Here is a 15176-nt window from a genome sequence, read left to right as displayed (position 1 = left end):
TGAACAGGGGGTATGAACAGGAGGTTATTGTGACAGGGGTATGAACAGGAGGTTATTGTGACAGGGGTATGAACAGAGGGTTATTGTGACGGGGGTATGAACAGAGGGTTATTGTGACAGGGGTATGAACAGAGGGTTATTGTGACAGGGGTATGAACAGAGGGTTATTGTGACAGGGGTATGAACAGAGGGTTATTGTGACAGGGGTATGAACAGAGGGTTATTGTGACAGGGGTATGAACAGAGGGTTATTGTGACGGGGGTATGAACAGAGGGTTATTGTGACAGGGGTATGAACAGAGGGTTATTGTGACAGGGGTATGAACAGAGGGTTATTGTGACAGGGGTATGAACAGGAGGTTATTGTGACAGGGGTATGAACAGAAGGTTATTGTGACAGGGGTATGAACAGAGGGTTATTGTGACAGGGGTATGAACAGAGGGTTATTGTGACAGGGGTATGAACAGAGGGTTATTGTGACGGGGGTATGAACAGAGGGTTATTGTGACGGGGGTATGAACAGAGGGTTATTGTGACAGGGGTATGAACAGAGGGTTATTGTGACAGGGGTATGAACAGAGGGTTATTGTGACGGGTATGAACAGAGGGTTATTGTGACGGGTATGAACAGAGGGTTATTGTGACGGGGGTATGAACAGAGGGTTATTGTGACAGGGGTATGAACAGAGGGTTATTGTGACGGGTATGAACAGAGGGTTATTGTGACAGGGGTATGAACAGAGGGTTATTGTGACAGGGGTATGAACAGGAGGTTATTGTGACAGGGGTATGAACAGAAGGTTATTGTGACAGGGGTATGAACAGAGGGTTATTGTGACAGGGGTATGAACAGAGGGTTATTGTGACAGGGGTATGAACAGAGGGTTATTGTGACAGGGGTATGAACAGGAGGTTATTGTGACAGAGGTATGAACAGGAGGTTATTGTGACAGGGGTATGAACAGAGGGTTATTGTGACAGGGGTATGAACAGAAGGTTATTGTGACAGGGGTATGAACAGAGGGTTATTGTGACGGGGGTATGAACAGAGGGTTATTGTGACGGGGGTATGAACAGAGGGTTATTGTGACAGGGGTATGAACAGAGGGTTATTGTGACAGGGGTATGAACAGGAGGTTATTTTGACAGGGGTATGAACAGGAGGTTATTGTGACGGGGGTATGAACAGGAGGTTATTGTGACGGGGGTATGAACAGAGGGTTATTGTGACAGGGGTATGAACAGGAGGTTATTGTGACAGGGGTATGAACAGAAGGTTATTGTGACAGGGGTATGAACAGAGGGTTATTGTGACGGGTATGAACAGAGGGTTATTGTGACAGGGGTATGAACAGGAGGTTATTTTGACAGGGGTATGAACAGAGGGTTATTGTGACAGGGGTATGAACAGAGGGTTATTGTGACAGGGGTATGAACAGGAGGTTATTTTGACAGGGGTATGAACAGAAGGTTATTGTGACAGGGGTATGAACAGGAGGTTATTGTGACGGGGGTATGAACAGAGGGTTATTGTGACAGGGGTATGAACAGGAGGTTATTGTGACGGGGGTATGAACAGAGGGTTATTGTGACGGGGGTATGAACAGGAGGTTATTGTGACGGGGGTATGAACAGAGGGTTATTGTGACGGGGGTATGAACAGGAGGTTATTGTGACAGGGGTATGAACAGAGGGTTATTGTGACAGGGGTATGAACAGGAGGTTATTGTGACAGGGGTATGAACAGAGGGTTATTGTGACAGGGGTATGAACAGAGGGTTATTGTGACAGGGGTATGAACAGGAGGTTATTGTGACAGGGGTATGAACAGGAGGTTATTGTGACAGGGGTATGAACAGAGGGTTATTGTGACAGGGGTATGAACAGAGGGTTATTGTGACAGGGGTATGAACAGAGGGTTATTGTGACAGGGGTATGAACAGAAGGTTATTGTGACAGGGGTATGAACAGAGGGTTATTGTGACAGGGGTATGAACAGAGGGTTATTGTGACAGGGGTATGAACAGAGGGTTATTGTGACAGGGGTATGAACAGGAGGTTATTGTGACAGGGGTATGAACAGGAGGTTATTGTGACAGGGGTATGAACAGAAGGTTATTGTGACAGGGGTATGAACAGAGGGTTATTGTGACAGGGGTATGAACAGAGGGTTATTGTGACAGGGGTATGAACAGGGGGTTATTGTGACAGGGGTATGAACAGAGGGTTATTGTGACAGGGGTATGAACAGGAGGTTATTGTGACAGAGGTATGAACAGGAGGTTATTGTGACAGGGGTATGAACAGGAGGTTATTGTGACAGGGGTATGAACAGAGGGTTATTGTGACAGGGGTATGAACAGAAGGTTATTGTGACAGGGGTATGAACAGAGGGTTATTGTGACGGGGGTATGAACAGAGGGTTATTGTGACAGGGGTATGAACAGGAGGTTATTGTGACAGGGGTATGAACAGAAGGTTATTGTGACAGGGGTATGAACAGAGGGTTATTGTGACGGGTATGAACAGAGGGTTATTGTGACAGGGGTATGAACAGGAGGTTATTTTGACAGGGGTATGAACAGAGGGTTATTGTGACAGGGGTATGAACAGAGGGTTATTGTGACAGGGGTATGAACAGGAGGTTATTTTGACAGGGGTATGAACAGAAGGTTATTGTGACAGGGGTATGAACAGGAGGTTATTGTGACAGGGGTATGAACAGAGGGTTATTGTGACAGGGGTATGAACAGAGGGTTATTGTGACAGGGGTATGAACAGAAGGTTATTGTGACAGGGGTATGAACAGAGGGTTATTGTGACAGGGGTATGAACAGAGGGTTATTGTGACAGGGGTATGAACAGAGGGTTATTGTGACAGGGGTATGAACAGGAGGTTATTGTGACAGGGGTATGAACAGGAGGTTATTGTGACAGGGGTATGAACAGAGGGTTATTGTGACAGGGGTATGAACAGAGGGTTATTGTGACAGGGGTATGAACAGGAGGTTATTGTGACAGGGGTATGAACAGAGGGTTATTGTGACAGGGGTATGAACAGAGGGTTATTGTGACAGGGGTATGAACAGAAGGTTATTGTGACAGGGGTATGAACAGAGGGTTATTGTGACAGGGGTATGAACAGGAGGTTATTGTGACAGGGGTATGAACAGGAGGTTATTGTGACAGGGGTATGAACAGGAGGTTATTGTGACAGGGGTATGAACAGAGGGTTATTGTGACAGGGGTATGAACAGGAGGTTATTGTGACAGGGGTATGAACAGGAGGTTATTGTGACAGGGGTATGAACAGGAGGTTATTGTGACAGGGGTATGAACAGGAGGTTATTGTGACAGGGGTATGAACAGAGGGTTATTGTGACGGGGGTATGAACAGAGCCTGACATACATGTTATTAGGGCTATGTTATTAAAGGGTCATGACTGTGCTGTCAGTTACCTTTACATGCTATTCACATTGTCAGGTTCAATGTTCTGGTTCAATGACCCAGAGGGATACTAAAGAAAGCAGGCTAGATGTATTAACCACAATGGGTGTTGCAGCTTCAAGACAAGATACGTCACAAGCACATATATCTATAACCTCCAACTAGGCCCCCTTTCCCAAACAGACCCCCCCCCCCTTCTGTGTCTAGGATGTACAATCAATCTCTGTGGTGTAGACCCAATCAACGTGCTGATGTTCACATGGTCCTTCCTCAGGACCAGCTGTCTGCTGACATGTATAACTTCTCCTCCAAGGAGGGAGACTACGCCCGCTACTATGTTATTGTGAGTATTCTTCATCCTGACTACATCATAACATCAGCATTTCCTTCAGATCACATTTGACCCACATTAGCTCATCATTTGAAATGTTACATTAACAGTAGGGTAGTATTGGATTGAATAACTTTCTTGCCCCCCGGGGAATTTAAGGTGTGGCATTTGGAATAAATTGAATGTGTGTGATGTCATGTGTGTGATGTCATGTGAATGTGTGTGATGCCATGTGAACGTGTATCAGTTGGTAGAGGCCCAGGCTGACTACCACAGGAGGTCTCTGGCTGCTCTGGAAGGAGTCCTGCCGACCATACAGGCACAGAACGGTAAAGGAAACCTTAATGAATCAAAACCTGTTAACAATTATCTTGATAAAATACAAAACATGAATGTTCTTCCCCTGCAAGAATAAATTCAGCTAAATGTTGATTCAAAATGCTTTCTCACTTCATGCAATGAATGTTCTGACTGCATCACCTTGGTCAGATATGTTTGACCTCTAACCAGTAGTCTCTTTCATTTCAAAGCCAGTATTCACAAAGCACAGACAACTTTTCATGTCATGTTAAGTAGGATACCGAGTCTGATAAAGGTTTGTTATAAAAAGAGAAAATCTCAAGTGACTTACCTGCGTCGGTTTGTTATGTCTTGGCTCTTCATGGCCTTAGCAGTAAAACAAAGAGGTGCTAATGAGCAGTTTTTCTCTGACTTAATGAAATAGGAATTAGATTGAATCAGGTTAAATTAGATTTGAGTGAGAATGTCTCTATGGTCTTAAAAACATCTACAGTCACACCTGTCCCCGTGTCCCCCGGTCCCCCTGTCCCCGTGTCCCCCGGTCCCCCTGTCCCCGTATCCCCGTGTCCCCCGTATCCCCGTGTCCCCCGGTCCCCGTGTCCCCCGGTCCCCCTGTCCCCGTATCCCCCTGTCCCCGTGTCCCCCTGTCCCCCTGTCCCTGTGTCCCCCGGTCCCCCTGTCCCCGTGTCCCCGTGTCCCCCTGTCCCCGTGTCCCCCGGTCCCCATGTCCCCGTGTCCCCCTGTCCCCATGTCCCCCGGTCCCCCTGTCCCCGTATCCCCCTGTCCGTATAAAGCTGATTCATTATGAACTGAAAGGCTAAACTGATCCTAGATCAGCAGTCCTGCTTTTTGAATAGAGGCCCTGGTCTCACTCTGGAACAGATCAAGTAATGACATGTGCTAAGATGCAATCGGTTAATCTGTTAGTCGTGCTCTGAAATGACAGGAATAACCTAGCAGTGAGAACAGAATCTTTGTTTCCACACATACTGTTCATGATAATGAAACTGACCTACGCTGGCGGCCATGTTGTGCCCTGTGTACAGACTCATGGATGGAGAAGCCTGCATACGGCACGGCTCTGGAAGAGCACCTGAAGAGGAGTAACCGTGAGATCGCCCTGCCCTTAGAGGCCTGCATCATGATGCTGCTGGAGACTGGCATGAAGGAGGAGGTAACCATGACGATGATGAGGAAAATAATGGACTAGCGCAGGGATCATCAACTAGATATTTTCTTGAGTAGATGGTCAGGGGGACAGAATATAATTACAAATCATTTGTACATGGCAAATTGACCGCAAGAAGCCCATACAGATATAATATTGGACTAAAACATAAGAATTTCAAACCTTGCTTACATTTGTATAGGATCAATTGCAGTATATCTCTCCATTATGTGTGGGAATAGTTTGGAACAGATTTCCAAAATGAAAAGCACTTGGAGCTGATTTGCTGGTGTTTTTACAGTCTTTCAGGTCCAACAAAAAACTTGGGGGGACAATTCAAATAATGTGGACCGCCAGTTGGGTAACCCTGGGCTACCGTTTTTATAGTGCTTCTCACTAGGTCTCAATGCACTGCTAGTTATTGAGGGTAAGTCACCCTATCCATATCTAATGTGTAGCAAACTACCCACTCCTTTATGATCAAAACCAACATGTTACAGACAGAAGACTAGGCAATTGCCATTTCACACACATGCTGAGTAAGAGCCTACGGTCTGGTACTGATGACATCTGTGGTCTGGTTCTTTGTTTGGTTAACCAGCCTCGTGCCTTGGAGGGAAGTTTTCAACTGTAACGCTTTAGTTTCTTTTCTTTTTATACAGACAGAACTGTTGTTGCAAATATCTTTCGCTCAACCTCAGACTCGTATCTCTAGATGTGAAATGATGGTATCTATTTTCTCTCTTCTTCCTTGTCTGTCATACCCAAACCAGACGGCCTTCTCTAATATTAGAACAGAAAGTAGACATCCATTTCCCCCTCAAAGAGCTTCTCAATTCAATGCAAATTGCCATTTTTCCTCGTGTATATTTGTATCTGAACGTGGTTAGTTTGTTGAACCAGTTCTAATTTGCTATGAAGAAAAAAACATTTGTAAACTTTAAGACTGTATCTCTCTCTTCTCAGGGTCTGTTCCGAATCGCTGCTGGGGCCTCCAAACTAAAGAAACTGAAGGCAGCGCTGGACTGTTCCACCTCCCAGTTAGAGGAGTTTTACTCCGACCCCCATGCTGTAGCTGGTATGACCCATTTCCCTTTTATAACTCATTAAAGTTGTTTTCGTTCCCCTTTACTCTCAATAGTCTATGCAGGGGTTGAATTTGGGGGTGCAGAGTAGAAGACAATACAATCTGCAATCTTTGGATTTGAGAACGTATTCAGTCCAGTGGGAATGGTGTATATTTGAGTTGAAAATGATCATGTATCCTGCCATGCCCTCCAACGAACCATCAAACAGGCAAAGCGCCAACACAGGGCTAAGATTGAATCCAGGCTCCGACACTCGTCTTATGTGGCAGGGCTTGCAAACTATTACAGACTACAAAGGGAAGCACAGCCGCTAGCTGCCCAGTGACACAAGCCATCCAGACGAGCGAAATCACTTCTATGCTCACTTTGAGGCAAGCAATACTGAGGCATGCATGAGAGCATCAGCTGTTCCGGAAGACTGTGTGATCACGCTCTCCGTAGTTGATGTGAGTAAGACCTTTAAACAGGTCAACATTCACAAGGCTGCAGGGCCAGACGGATTACCAGGACGTGTGCTCCGGGCATGTGCTGACCACTGGCAGGTGTCTTCACTGACATTTTCAACATGTCCCTAATTGAGTCTGTAATACCAACATGTTTCAAGCAGACCACCATAGTTCCTGTGCCCAAGAACACTAAGGCAACCTGCCTAAATGACTACAGAACCGTAGCACTCACGTCCGTAGCCATGAAGTGCTTTGAAAGGCTGGTAATGGCTCACATCAACACCATTATCCTAGAAACCCTAGACCCACTCCAATTTGCATACCGCCCAAACAGATCCACAGATGATGCAGTCTCTATTGCACTCCACACTGCCCTTTCCCACCTGGACAAAAGAAACACATACGTGAGAATGCTATTCATTGACTACAGCTCAGGATTCAACACCATAGTACCCTCAAAGCTCATCACTAAGCTAAGGACCCTGGGACTAAACAGCTCCCTCTGCAACTGGATCCTGGACTTCCTGACGGGCCGCCCCCAAGTGGTGAGGGTACGTATCAACACATCTGCCATGCTGATCCTCAACACTGGAGTCCCTCAGGGGTGCGTGCTCAGTCCCCTCCTGTACTCCCTGTTCACCCACGACTGTGTGGCCCGGTACGACTCCAACACCATCATTAAGTTTGCAGACAACACAACAGTGGTAGACCTGAACACCGACAACGACGAGACAGCCTATGGGAGGAGGTTAGAGACCTGGCTGGGTGGTGCCAGAATAACAGCCTATCCCTCAACGTAACCAAGACTAAGGAGATGATTGTGGACTACAGGAAAAGGAGGACCGAGCACGCCCCCATTCTAATCGACGGGGCTGTAGTGGAGCAGGTTGAGAGCTTCAAGTTCCTTGGTGTCCACATCACCAACAAACTAGAGTGGTCCAAGCACACCAAGACAGTCCAAGACAGTTTGTAAAGAGGGCACGACAAAGCCTATTCCCCCTCAGGAAACAAATTTTTTTTGGCATGGGTCCTCAGATCCTCAAAAGGTTCTACAGCTGCAACATCGAGAGCATCCTGACTGGTTGCATCACTGCCAGGTATGGCAACTGCTCGGCCTCCGACTGCAAGGCACTACAGAGGGTAGTGCGTACGGCCCAGTACATCACTGGGGCCAAGCTTCCTGCCATCCAGGACCTCTATACCAGGCGGTGTCAGAGGAAGGCCCTAAAAATTGTCAAAGACCCCACTCTCCCCAGCCATAGACTGTTCTCTCTACTACCGCATGGCAAGCGGTACCGGAGTGCCAAGTCTAGGACCAAAAGACTTCTCAACAGCTTTTACCCCCAAGCCATAAGACTCGTGAACAGGTAATCAAATGGCTACCCGGACTATTTGCGTGTGTGTGTGTGTGTGTGTGTGTGTGTGTGTGTGTGTGTGTGTGTGTGTGTGTGTGTGTGTGTGTGTGTGTGTGTGTGTGTGTGTGTGTGTGTGTGTGTGTGTGTGTGTGTGTGTGTGTGTGTGTGTGTGTGTATGATAAACAGAGTAGCAGCAGTGTAAAGAGGGGTTGGGACACACATACCTACATGTACATACTACCTCAATTAGCCCGACAAACCAGTGCCTGTATATAGCCTCGTTGCTGTTATTATTCACTGTCTTTTTACTGTTGTTTTTTAATATTTTTATATTGTTCACCTAATACCTATTTTTTTACTTAAAAATTGCACTTTTGGTTAGGGCCTGTAAGTAAGCAAATACCTGTTGTATTTGGCACACGTGACAAATAAACTTTGATTTGATTTTAGGGGGACAGTCCCACTACTTCCAAAAGCACAATTGAACCCCATTCAGTTCATGTACTATAATGCACCATATTTGTGGTTGTGTTGTCCGTGTCTCTGTCCAGGAGCTCTGAAGTCCTACCTCAGAGAGCTGCCTGAACCCCTTATGACCTTCGCACTGTATGATGAGTGGACACAAGCCTCCAAGTAAGAATACTACGATTCACTGTCCACAAATACACTGGAGAATATACTCATCACACTCTGCAGTGAAACACTTTTCAAGACCATGCTCGTATTCACTATGCACAAAACAGAAGAAAACGGACCGAAACGTGGATTTGGCAAATAAGAAATCATTTTTTGCGTTTTCCATTGCAAAGCGTTTTGCTATGGTGTGCCCTAATGAATACGACCCAAACCCAACAAGTGTTTATTATATTGAAACATTGTACCATCTTATTTGGGTATGTAATGTTGTGTTGTACAGTGTGTCTGACCCAGACAGGAGACTTCAGGCTTTGTGGGTGGCATGTGACGGTTTGCCAAAGAACCACAAGGCCAACTTTAGGTGAGTGTCAATGTTGGAAACATATAATCGTCCACCATTCGAATTATATGCTCCCAAAAGTGATTTATTTATGAGATGCACACAAGGTCTACGGTTCAATCCCCCATTGGGATTTTGTTTGCAGGTATCTGGTAAAGTTCCTAGCCAAGCTGGCCCAGGACAGTGAGGTGAATAAGATGACTCCCAGTAACATCGCCATAGTGCTGGGACCCAACCTGCTCTGGTCCAAGACTGAGGGGTGAGCAATACACATCCATCCCATGCATCAAAAAGAAAGGACCTAGGCACTCTTCATATAATTCATAACAATTCCTTTATTTGTATGGCATGTTCAATGGAAACAAAGATAACACATTTAAAATCTTTGTTTCCAAGTGCCTTGGTCCTCCTTTCTTTTTGATGACCCATTTACCCCTTTTACCAAAGAGCACCTTCTGTCTACAAAAAACGACCGTTGTGTACCTTAGCAGTGCTTCCCTGTCTTCTTATTTCTACAAATCCATCCCCTGCATTTGAGTTAAACAATTAGCATTGGTAGTGTTGTACAGTACATATATACAGTAGTTAATTGATCTTGATGTTTCATTGATCTTGATGTCTGTCTCTCCCCCTCTGTCCTCAGGACTCTGGCAGAGATGGCTGCTGCCACCTCGGTCCATGTGGTGGCCATCATAGAACCCATCCTCCAGCACGCTGACTGGTTCTTCCCAGATGGTAAGAGACCTCTACTTGAACCTGGGAGGGATTGTGTTACAGAAAGTCTTTATCTAAGTGACTATGTTACTCCTAAGTTACTCCTCACGTGACATAGAACAGGAAATGCCTGTTGTCTTGTTTGCTGACCTCTGTGTTTCACTTCTCACCAGACGTGGACTTTAACGTGTCGGGCATGTTCGTGGCCATGACCCCTGAACCTGACCCAGGCCCTTTCGAGAGGCGACGCCCCGGAAGCCTGGTGGACGGGGACACTCCCCGCAAAGACAGGTACCTGTCCTACCCCCGTAGCAGCCCCCGTCCCAGCCCAGGTCTCAGCACCCATCCCCGGACACTGACCAGGCAGGAGTCCAAGGGGGCCGTCTCAGCCCTCTATGTAGTGGCTGACGAGTCCATCACAGTCAGAGAAACGCCCGCTGGGGAGCAGGAACAGCCAATCCACTGCCTTCTTAATAAAGTCCAAGCTATACCCTAGGAGACAGTTTGTGAATCCATAATCCCACTTTGTGAAAGTCCATTCCAATGTGTTTGTGTGTGTTTTAACACTACAGTATTACCGATATGTAAGATGATTGTAGAAACAAACCAATAAAATGTGTGTTTAAACCGAGGCCAGCGGTGAACGTGATGAATAAGCACACTTTCTCACAAAGAATTGTTCTTAAATTTAACATATTGTTTCAGGAGATATAAGGATTAACCCTCACTTGTCTTGAATTGAATCACACTTTTATCAAGCTGTGTCACCATTTTGAAATGCGAAACAATGTTTAACACTTTGAACCTCTTATATGCCACCTCTATTAAAGCCTAGGTTTTAGGTTACTGGTTGTGTGTTTTGTCACTCTATTCTGTTGTCAAACTGTAAGAAATGGCAGGAGCTCAAAGTTCACTAGTTCAAAGGTCACTTGAACTAGAATCATGTGATCTCTGCTTCAGCAATGGCCTTTGGTTAATACCTCATTCTTCTCTCTCTCTCTCTCTGGAGCGGTCTCTCTTTTAACTGTCTTTCTGTATCAGTCCCTGTCTCTGTCTCTTTGTCTCTGTCTTTCTGTCTCTCTCCTCTCTGTCTCTCTGTGTCTGTCTCTCTCCTCTCTGTCTCTCTCTGTCTCTCTCCTCTCTGATGTTGTCATCGGTGTGTCTTCACCCCTCACTCTCTCCCCTCTCCCCCCTGTATAGCCCCGCTCCTAACAAACTGGGTGACCCCACCCCCACCCCACGTAGAGCTGCCACTCTAAATAGAAAACAGCAACATCATGCCTCTTCGCCCGCCTTCCAGCCCCCTCTACCACTGCCAGAGGCTGGAGGCGTCCCCCAGACCCAGCCTGTGGCTGAGCCCCAGACCCAGGAGCAAACTCTGTGTGGGAGTACAGAGGCTGGCCAGCCTGGCCTGGCTGGGGGTGGTGGTGGTAGTGGGGGTCAAGGTCAGGGTGGGGCACCAGAGGTCCAGGTGGCCACAGGGCAGCAGCCTCTGCCTCTTACCCAGCACAGCGCTGAGGAGAGCAGGTAAGGAGGAAGCAGAAACTGAGTCCCTCCCCTCCCGTCACCAATCAGCCAAACAGAAACCAGAAGGTTGTGCGCCGCCCTGCTGTCGATCCTGATTGATCAACCTACAGCTACTCACTCTGTCATTGACCGTTATGTGTTTGGTTGTCCCATATTGTTCCCTTTATGTTCTATGCAAGCTGATACTGTGTGTTGTAATCACACCCAATGAAATCAAGTACGCTGTAAATCAAACCGATGTCCCAAAACCAATGATTTAGCTGTTTATTGAAAGGCCTCTCCTAGTGATCCAGGAAGCAGCTTTGTGATTGGAGCTTGTCTATTGTCCTATCCCTCCCCAGACAGGGTGCTTGTCCTGCCTTCCTAAATATTTGTCTGTCCGGACCGTTCATGTGGCTGTCTGTTGGTCAGCCCTCCCCAAGCCTGCATACCTGTCTGCTTTGGCGTTTCATGTAGTTGTTTAATGTTTGCCCCAAACTCTTGACTCACAGCTCTATGGTTTACCATGCTGGTATCATCCCAAGCAGGCTTGGTACTCCTGCTCTGGTTATCCTCAATGCATGTGCAACTGTAATTAGTTTCCTTGAATGAACTTCCCGTGTTTCCTGTAGAGTTTTTGCATCTGTTTTGTGTCAGTTGGAAACACACTGTGATTTGAGAGACATAATTGTCTTTAATCTTTCCATGTTATGATTTGACTCATGTAACTGTCACTGTAATTGTTCTTATACATGATTGCCAAGGAAGTGACTAACTTGACCTGTGATGCAGTTTTTGCATGTCATCACTTTGATTGAGACCTGGCTTGTAGACTGACAGGTGACAGTGGGTTTGTCCTGTATCTCCACAGCCCTGGCCATGATCCCACCTCCACCCCCCCTCCCCTGAGGAACGGGGGCTCCCAGCTCACCGTGGGGACGCCCCACTCCCAGGCAGGATGCAGGGGTCCCAGCCCCCACATTGGACGCAGAGGTGAGAGAACACACTCTGACCACCCAACACCCTCTGGTAGTTTCCACTTAAGAGACTGACACAACGTATTTCAAATAGTATATCCCATTTAGCAGACACTTTCATCCACAACGACTTACAGTCATGCATGCATACATGGGTGGTGCCGGGAATCGAACCAACTATCCTGGCGTTGCAAGCACCATTTTCTACCAACTGAGCTACAGAGGACCACAATAGCATCAATCAAATCAGACAGAAAGCTCAGACCTTTTTAACTCACGTACTTATCAGTGCTTTGATCAGTGTGATTTCATAGTTTAAATACATGGTTTTATTGTGTCTTCCCCAGGTACTAAGAAGCAAGCCCCTGCCCCACCCAAACAGGCCAACCCCTTTGTAGCTAATGTCTCCACCCTTGGCCACAGTCCCGCGTCTAACAACCCCTACCCCCTCATAGCTCCACGACGCCACTCTGGTAAAGAAACCCCCATCCACGCCCCCAGCCACCCGCCCCCACAGCCCCCACAAGCCCCCCAGTCTCAGGGGGAGTCAGACCCCTCTCCGCCCCACACCCCCACACCCCCTAGCACCCCTCCTCACGATGGTCCAACCTCCACCCCCTTCACCCCTCTATCCACCTTCCACTCTGGCTCCCTCCCTCGCCCCACCAGGCCTGCTCCGAAGCCACGCTCCAGACCTACAGTTCCCCCGCCGCGTCAGCCGCCCACCAATGACGACAGCAACGGGACCTGCGGCTCCGCCTCCAAGGTCATCACCGGTAAAGTTACAGTCCATCCTTTCCCAATCCAAACTACTCATGACTATAACGGATATTAAACTGTCATGACACAAACTACTCATGACTATAACGGATATTAAACGGTCATGACACAAACTTACTTGGGTAAGCTAGTTGGCCAGTATACCTTACAACAGAGGACTCCATCCAGCTCTCAATATGTGCTGTGTGAGTCATAGGTAATAGAGTCATAGCCCATATCCTATCAGAGATATGATACATCGTGTGGTAAAAAAGGAAACATACTCTGGTGAGAAAGGACGTCTCTAGAAGGTATGACACACAGTCTAAAATGCAGCCAGAGAAAGGACGTCTCTAGAAGGTATGACACACAGTCTAAAATGCAGCCAGAGAAAGGACGTCTCTAGAAGGTATGACACACAGTCTAAAATGCAGCCAGAGAAAGGACGTCTCTAGAAGGTATGACACACAGTCTAAAATGCAGCCAGAGAAAGGACGTCTCTAGAAGGTATGACACACAGTCTAAAATGCAGCCAGAGAAAGGACGTCTCTAGAAGGTATGACACACAGTCTAAAATGCAGCCAGAGAAAGGACGTCTCTAGAAGGTATGACACACAGTCTAAAATGCAGCCAGAGAAAGGACGTCTCTAGAAGGTATGACACACAGTCTAAAATGCAGCCAGAGAAAGGACGTCTCTAGAAGGTATGACACACAGTCTAAAATGCAGCCAGAGAAAGGACGTCTCTAGAAGGTATGACACACAGTCTAAAATGCAGCCAGAGAAAGGAAGGACGGAGGGATGACTAAAAGAAGGATAGAGTTTCAGTGTATTATTCACCAATCGGCTCCTATTAGCTTCACATAATAATCAGAGCTGGAAACGAATCTCAACAGAGGAGTTTGTGGGTGTGTGGGTGTGTGTGGGTGTGTGGGGGTGGCAGTTTTCCTGGTAGGAACTCTCAAGGTTTCAAGCAGAGCAGGAGGCTCCCTGGCTGACTCAGACACGGTATTGCAGTAGCACATACTGATGTATTGTTGGCTCTATTTCCACACACGCACGCACACACACACACACATCCTGCACTAATGGAAATGTTCTTGTTTGCCAAACGTTCCATTATATGCTCAGAGTCCAAATCAGAAAAAAAAATCCTATTCAACAATGTAGCCAGGAATTTGTCTCGGTGTACGATACTGTCTCTGGGCCTGTGCTAACAGCATTCATTTACTTTCAAATCATTTAAAATATTACATGACATTTCATAACACTTTTCACAACACATTAAGTGTGTGCCCTCAGGCCACTAATATTATATTATACTGCATGTTATCTATGCATTCTTTCTTTAGTCTGGAAGGACATTTTGATAATCTTTTGTTTCAAGCTCTGGCTAAGTCTGTTTCAGACATAGTTACACAAAAAGCACTACATAAAAAGTGTATGCACAAATGTATTAGATATTAAACAGTGACACAAAGCAAACACAACAGGAAGTCTTCCTACTGTATTAACACAGTTAACTGTCCAACTGCCAATGAAATCATATGCTGCTGACAATGCTAGCTAATCGAGCATTGTGTGATTTCATCAGGACTCTCACAGAGAGAGAAATGTAACAATGAAAGGTGTTTGTTCACTTGGATTCTGGTCTCACTGCCTTTAGTATTGCCTCACGCACACCATACACTGTAATTGTGGTGATTTAATTTAAAATGCATGATGGGTAAATATTGGAATATTGCAGATGTGTGAGCTGCCGCCCTGCCTGTGAGCTGAGATTGAGAGGCAGGTAATGGTAAGGATATGATTGGCTGACGCTCTGAGTTGCAGCCCCTTGCTCTCCGTGTGTGTGCGTATGTGCTCTTGTGTTTATCTGCATGTGTGTGCGTGTCTGCCTGCGTGTGTGCGTGTGCCTGTGTGTGTGTGTGTGTGTGTGTGTGTGTGGTTGAGCCCAATGCATTAACCCTGCCTGCCAATAGTAAATAACATACATGTGATTCCCACCCTGTTGTGCCATGGCTGTGGTTGAAGGCTACTTACACCTACCCTTGTTAACTAACCACTCTTAACACCCCTGGGATAGTCCAAGAGATGGTCCAGTCTGA

At 46.6% G+C, this 15176-nt stretch overlaps 1 protein-coding gene across 4 annotated transcripts in view; it reads left to right on the top strand.

The window, feature by feature from the left end:
* arhgap17b (Rho GTPase activating protein 17b) overlaps window positions 1–15176 on the top strand; it is a 66633-nt gene that overhangs the window by 48762 nt on the left and 2695 nt on the right. Inside the window, exons 8-20 of one of the 4 annotated variants that reach the window (XM_071396106.1) lie at window positions 3724–3792; window positions 4028–4109; window positions 5127–5254; window positions 6215–6326; window positions 8689–8770; window positions 9054–9134; window positions 9259–9372; window positions 9757–9848; window positions 10001–10118; window positions 11028–11354; window positions 12205–12326; window positions 12658–13086; window positions 14816–14866. In XM_071396106.1, the coding sequence (XP_071252207.1) occupies window positions 3724–3792; window positions 4028–4109; window positions 5127–5254; window positions 6215–6326; window positions 8689–8770; window positions 9054–9134; window positions 9259–9372; window positions 9757–9848; window positions 10001–10118; window positions 11028–11354; window positions 12205–12326; window positions 12658–13086; window positions 14816–14823 (1764 nt within the window). In that variant the 3' untranslated portion in view covers window positions 14824–14866. The remainder of the gene's footprint in view (window positions 1–3723; window positions 3793–4027; window positions 4110–5126; window positions 5255–6214; window positions 6327–8688; window positions 8771–9053; window positions 9135–9258; window positions 9373–9756; window positions 9849–10000; window positions 10119–11027; window positions 11355–12204; window positions 12327–12657; window positions 13087–14815; window positions 14867–15176) is intronic. The other 3 variants (XM_071396117.1, XM_071396095.1, XM_071396126.1) reach the window with 3 other exon arrangements.

Source organism: Salvelinus alpinus, chromosome 1 (genome assembly GCF_045679555.1).
Source record: "Salvelinus alpinus chromosome 1, SLU_Salpinus.1, whole genome shotgun sequence".
Lineage (NCBI taxonomy): Eukaryota > Metazoa > Chordata > Actinopteri > Salmoniformes > Salmonidae > Salvelinus > Salvelinus alpinus.
This window is presented reverse-complemented; position numbering and strand designations above follow the sequence as displayed.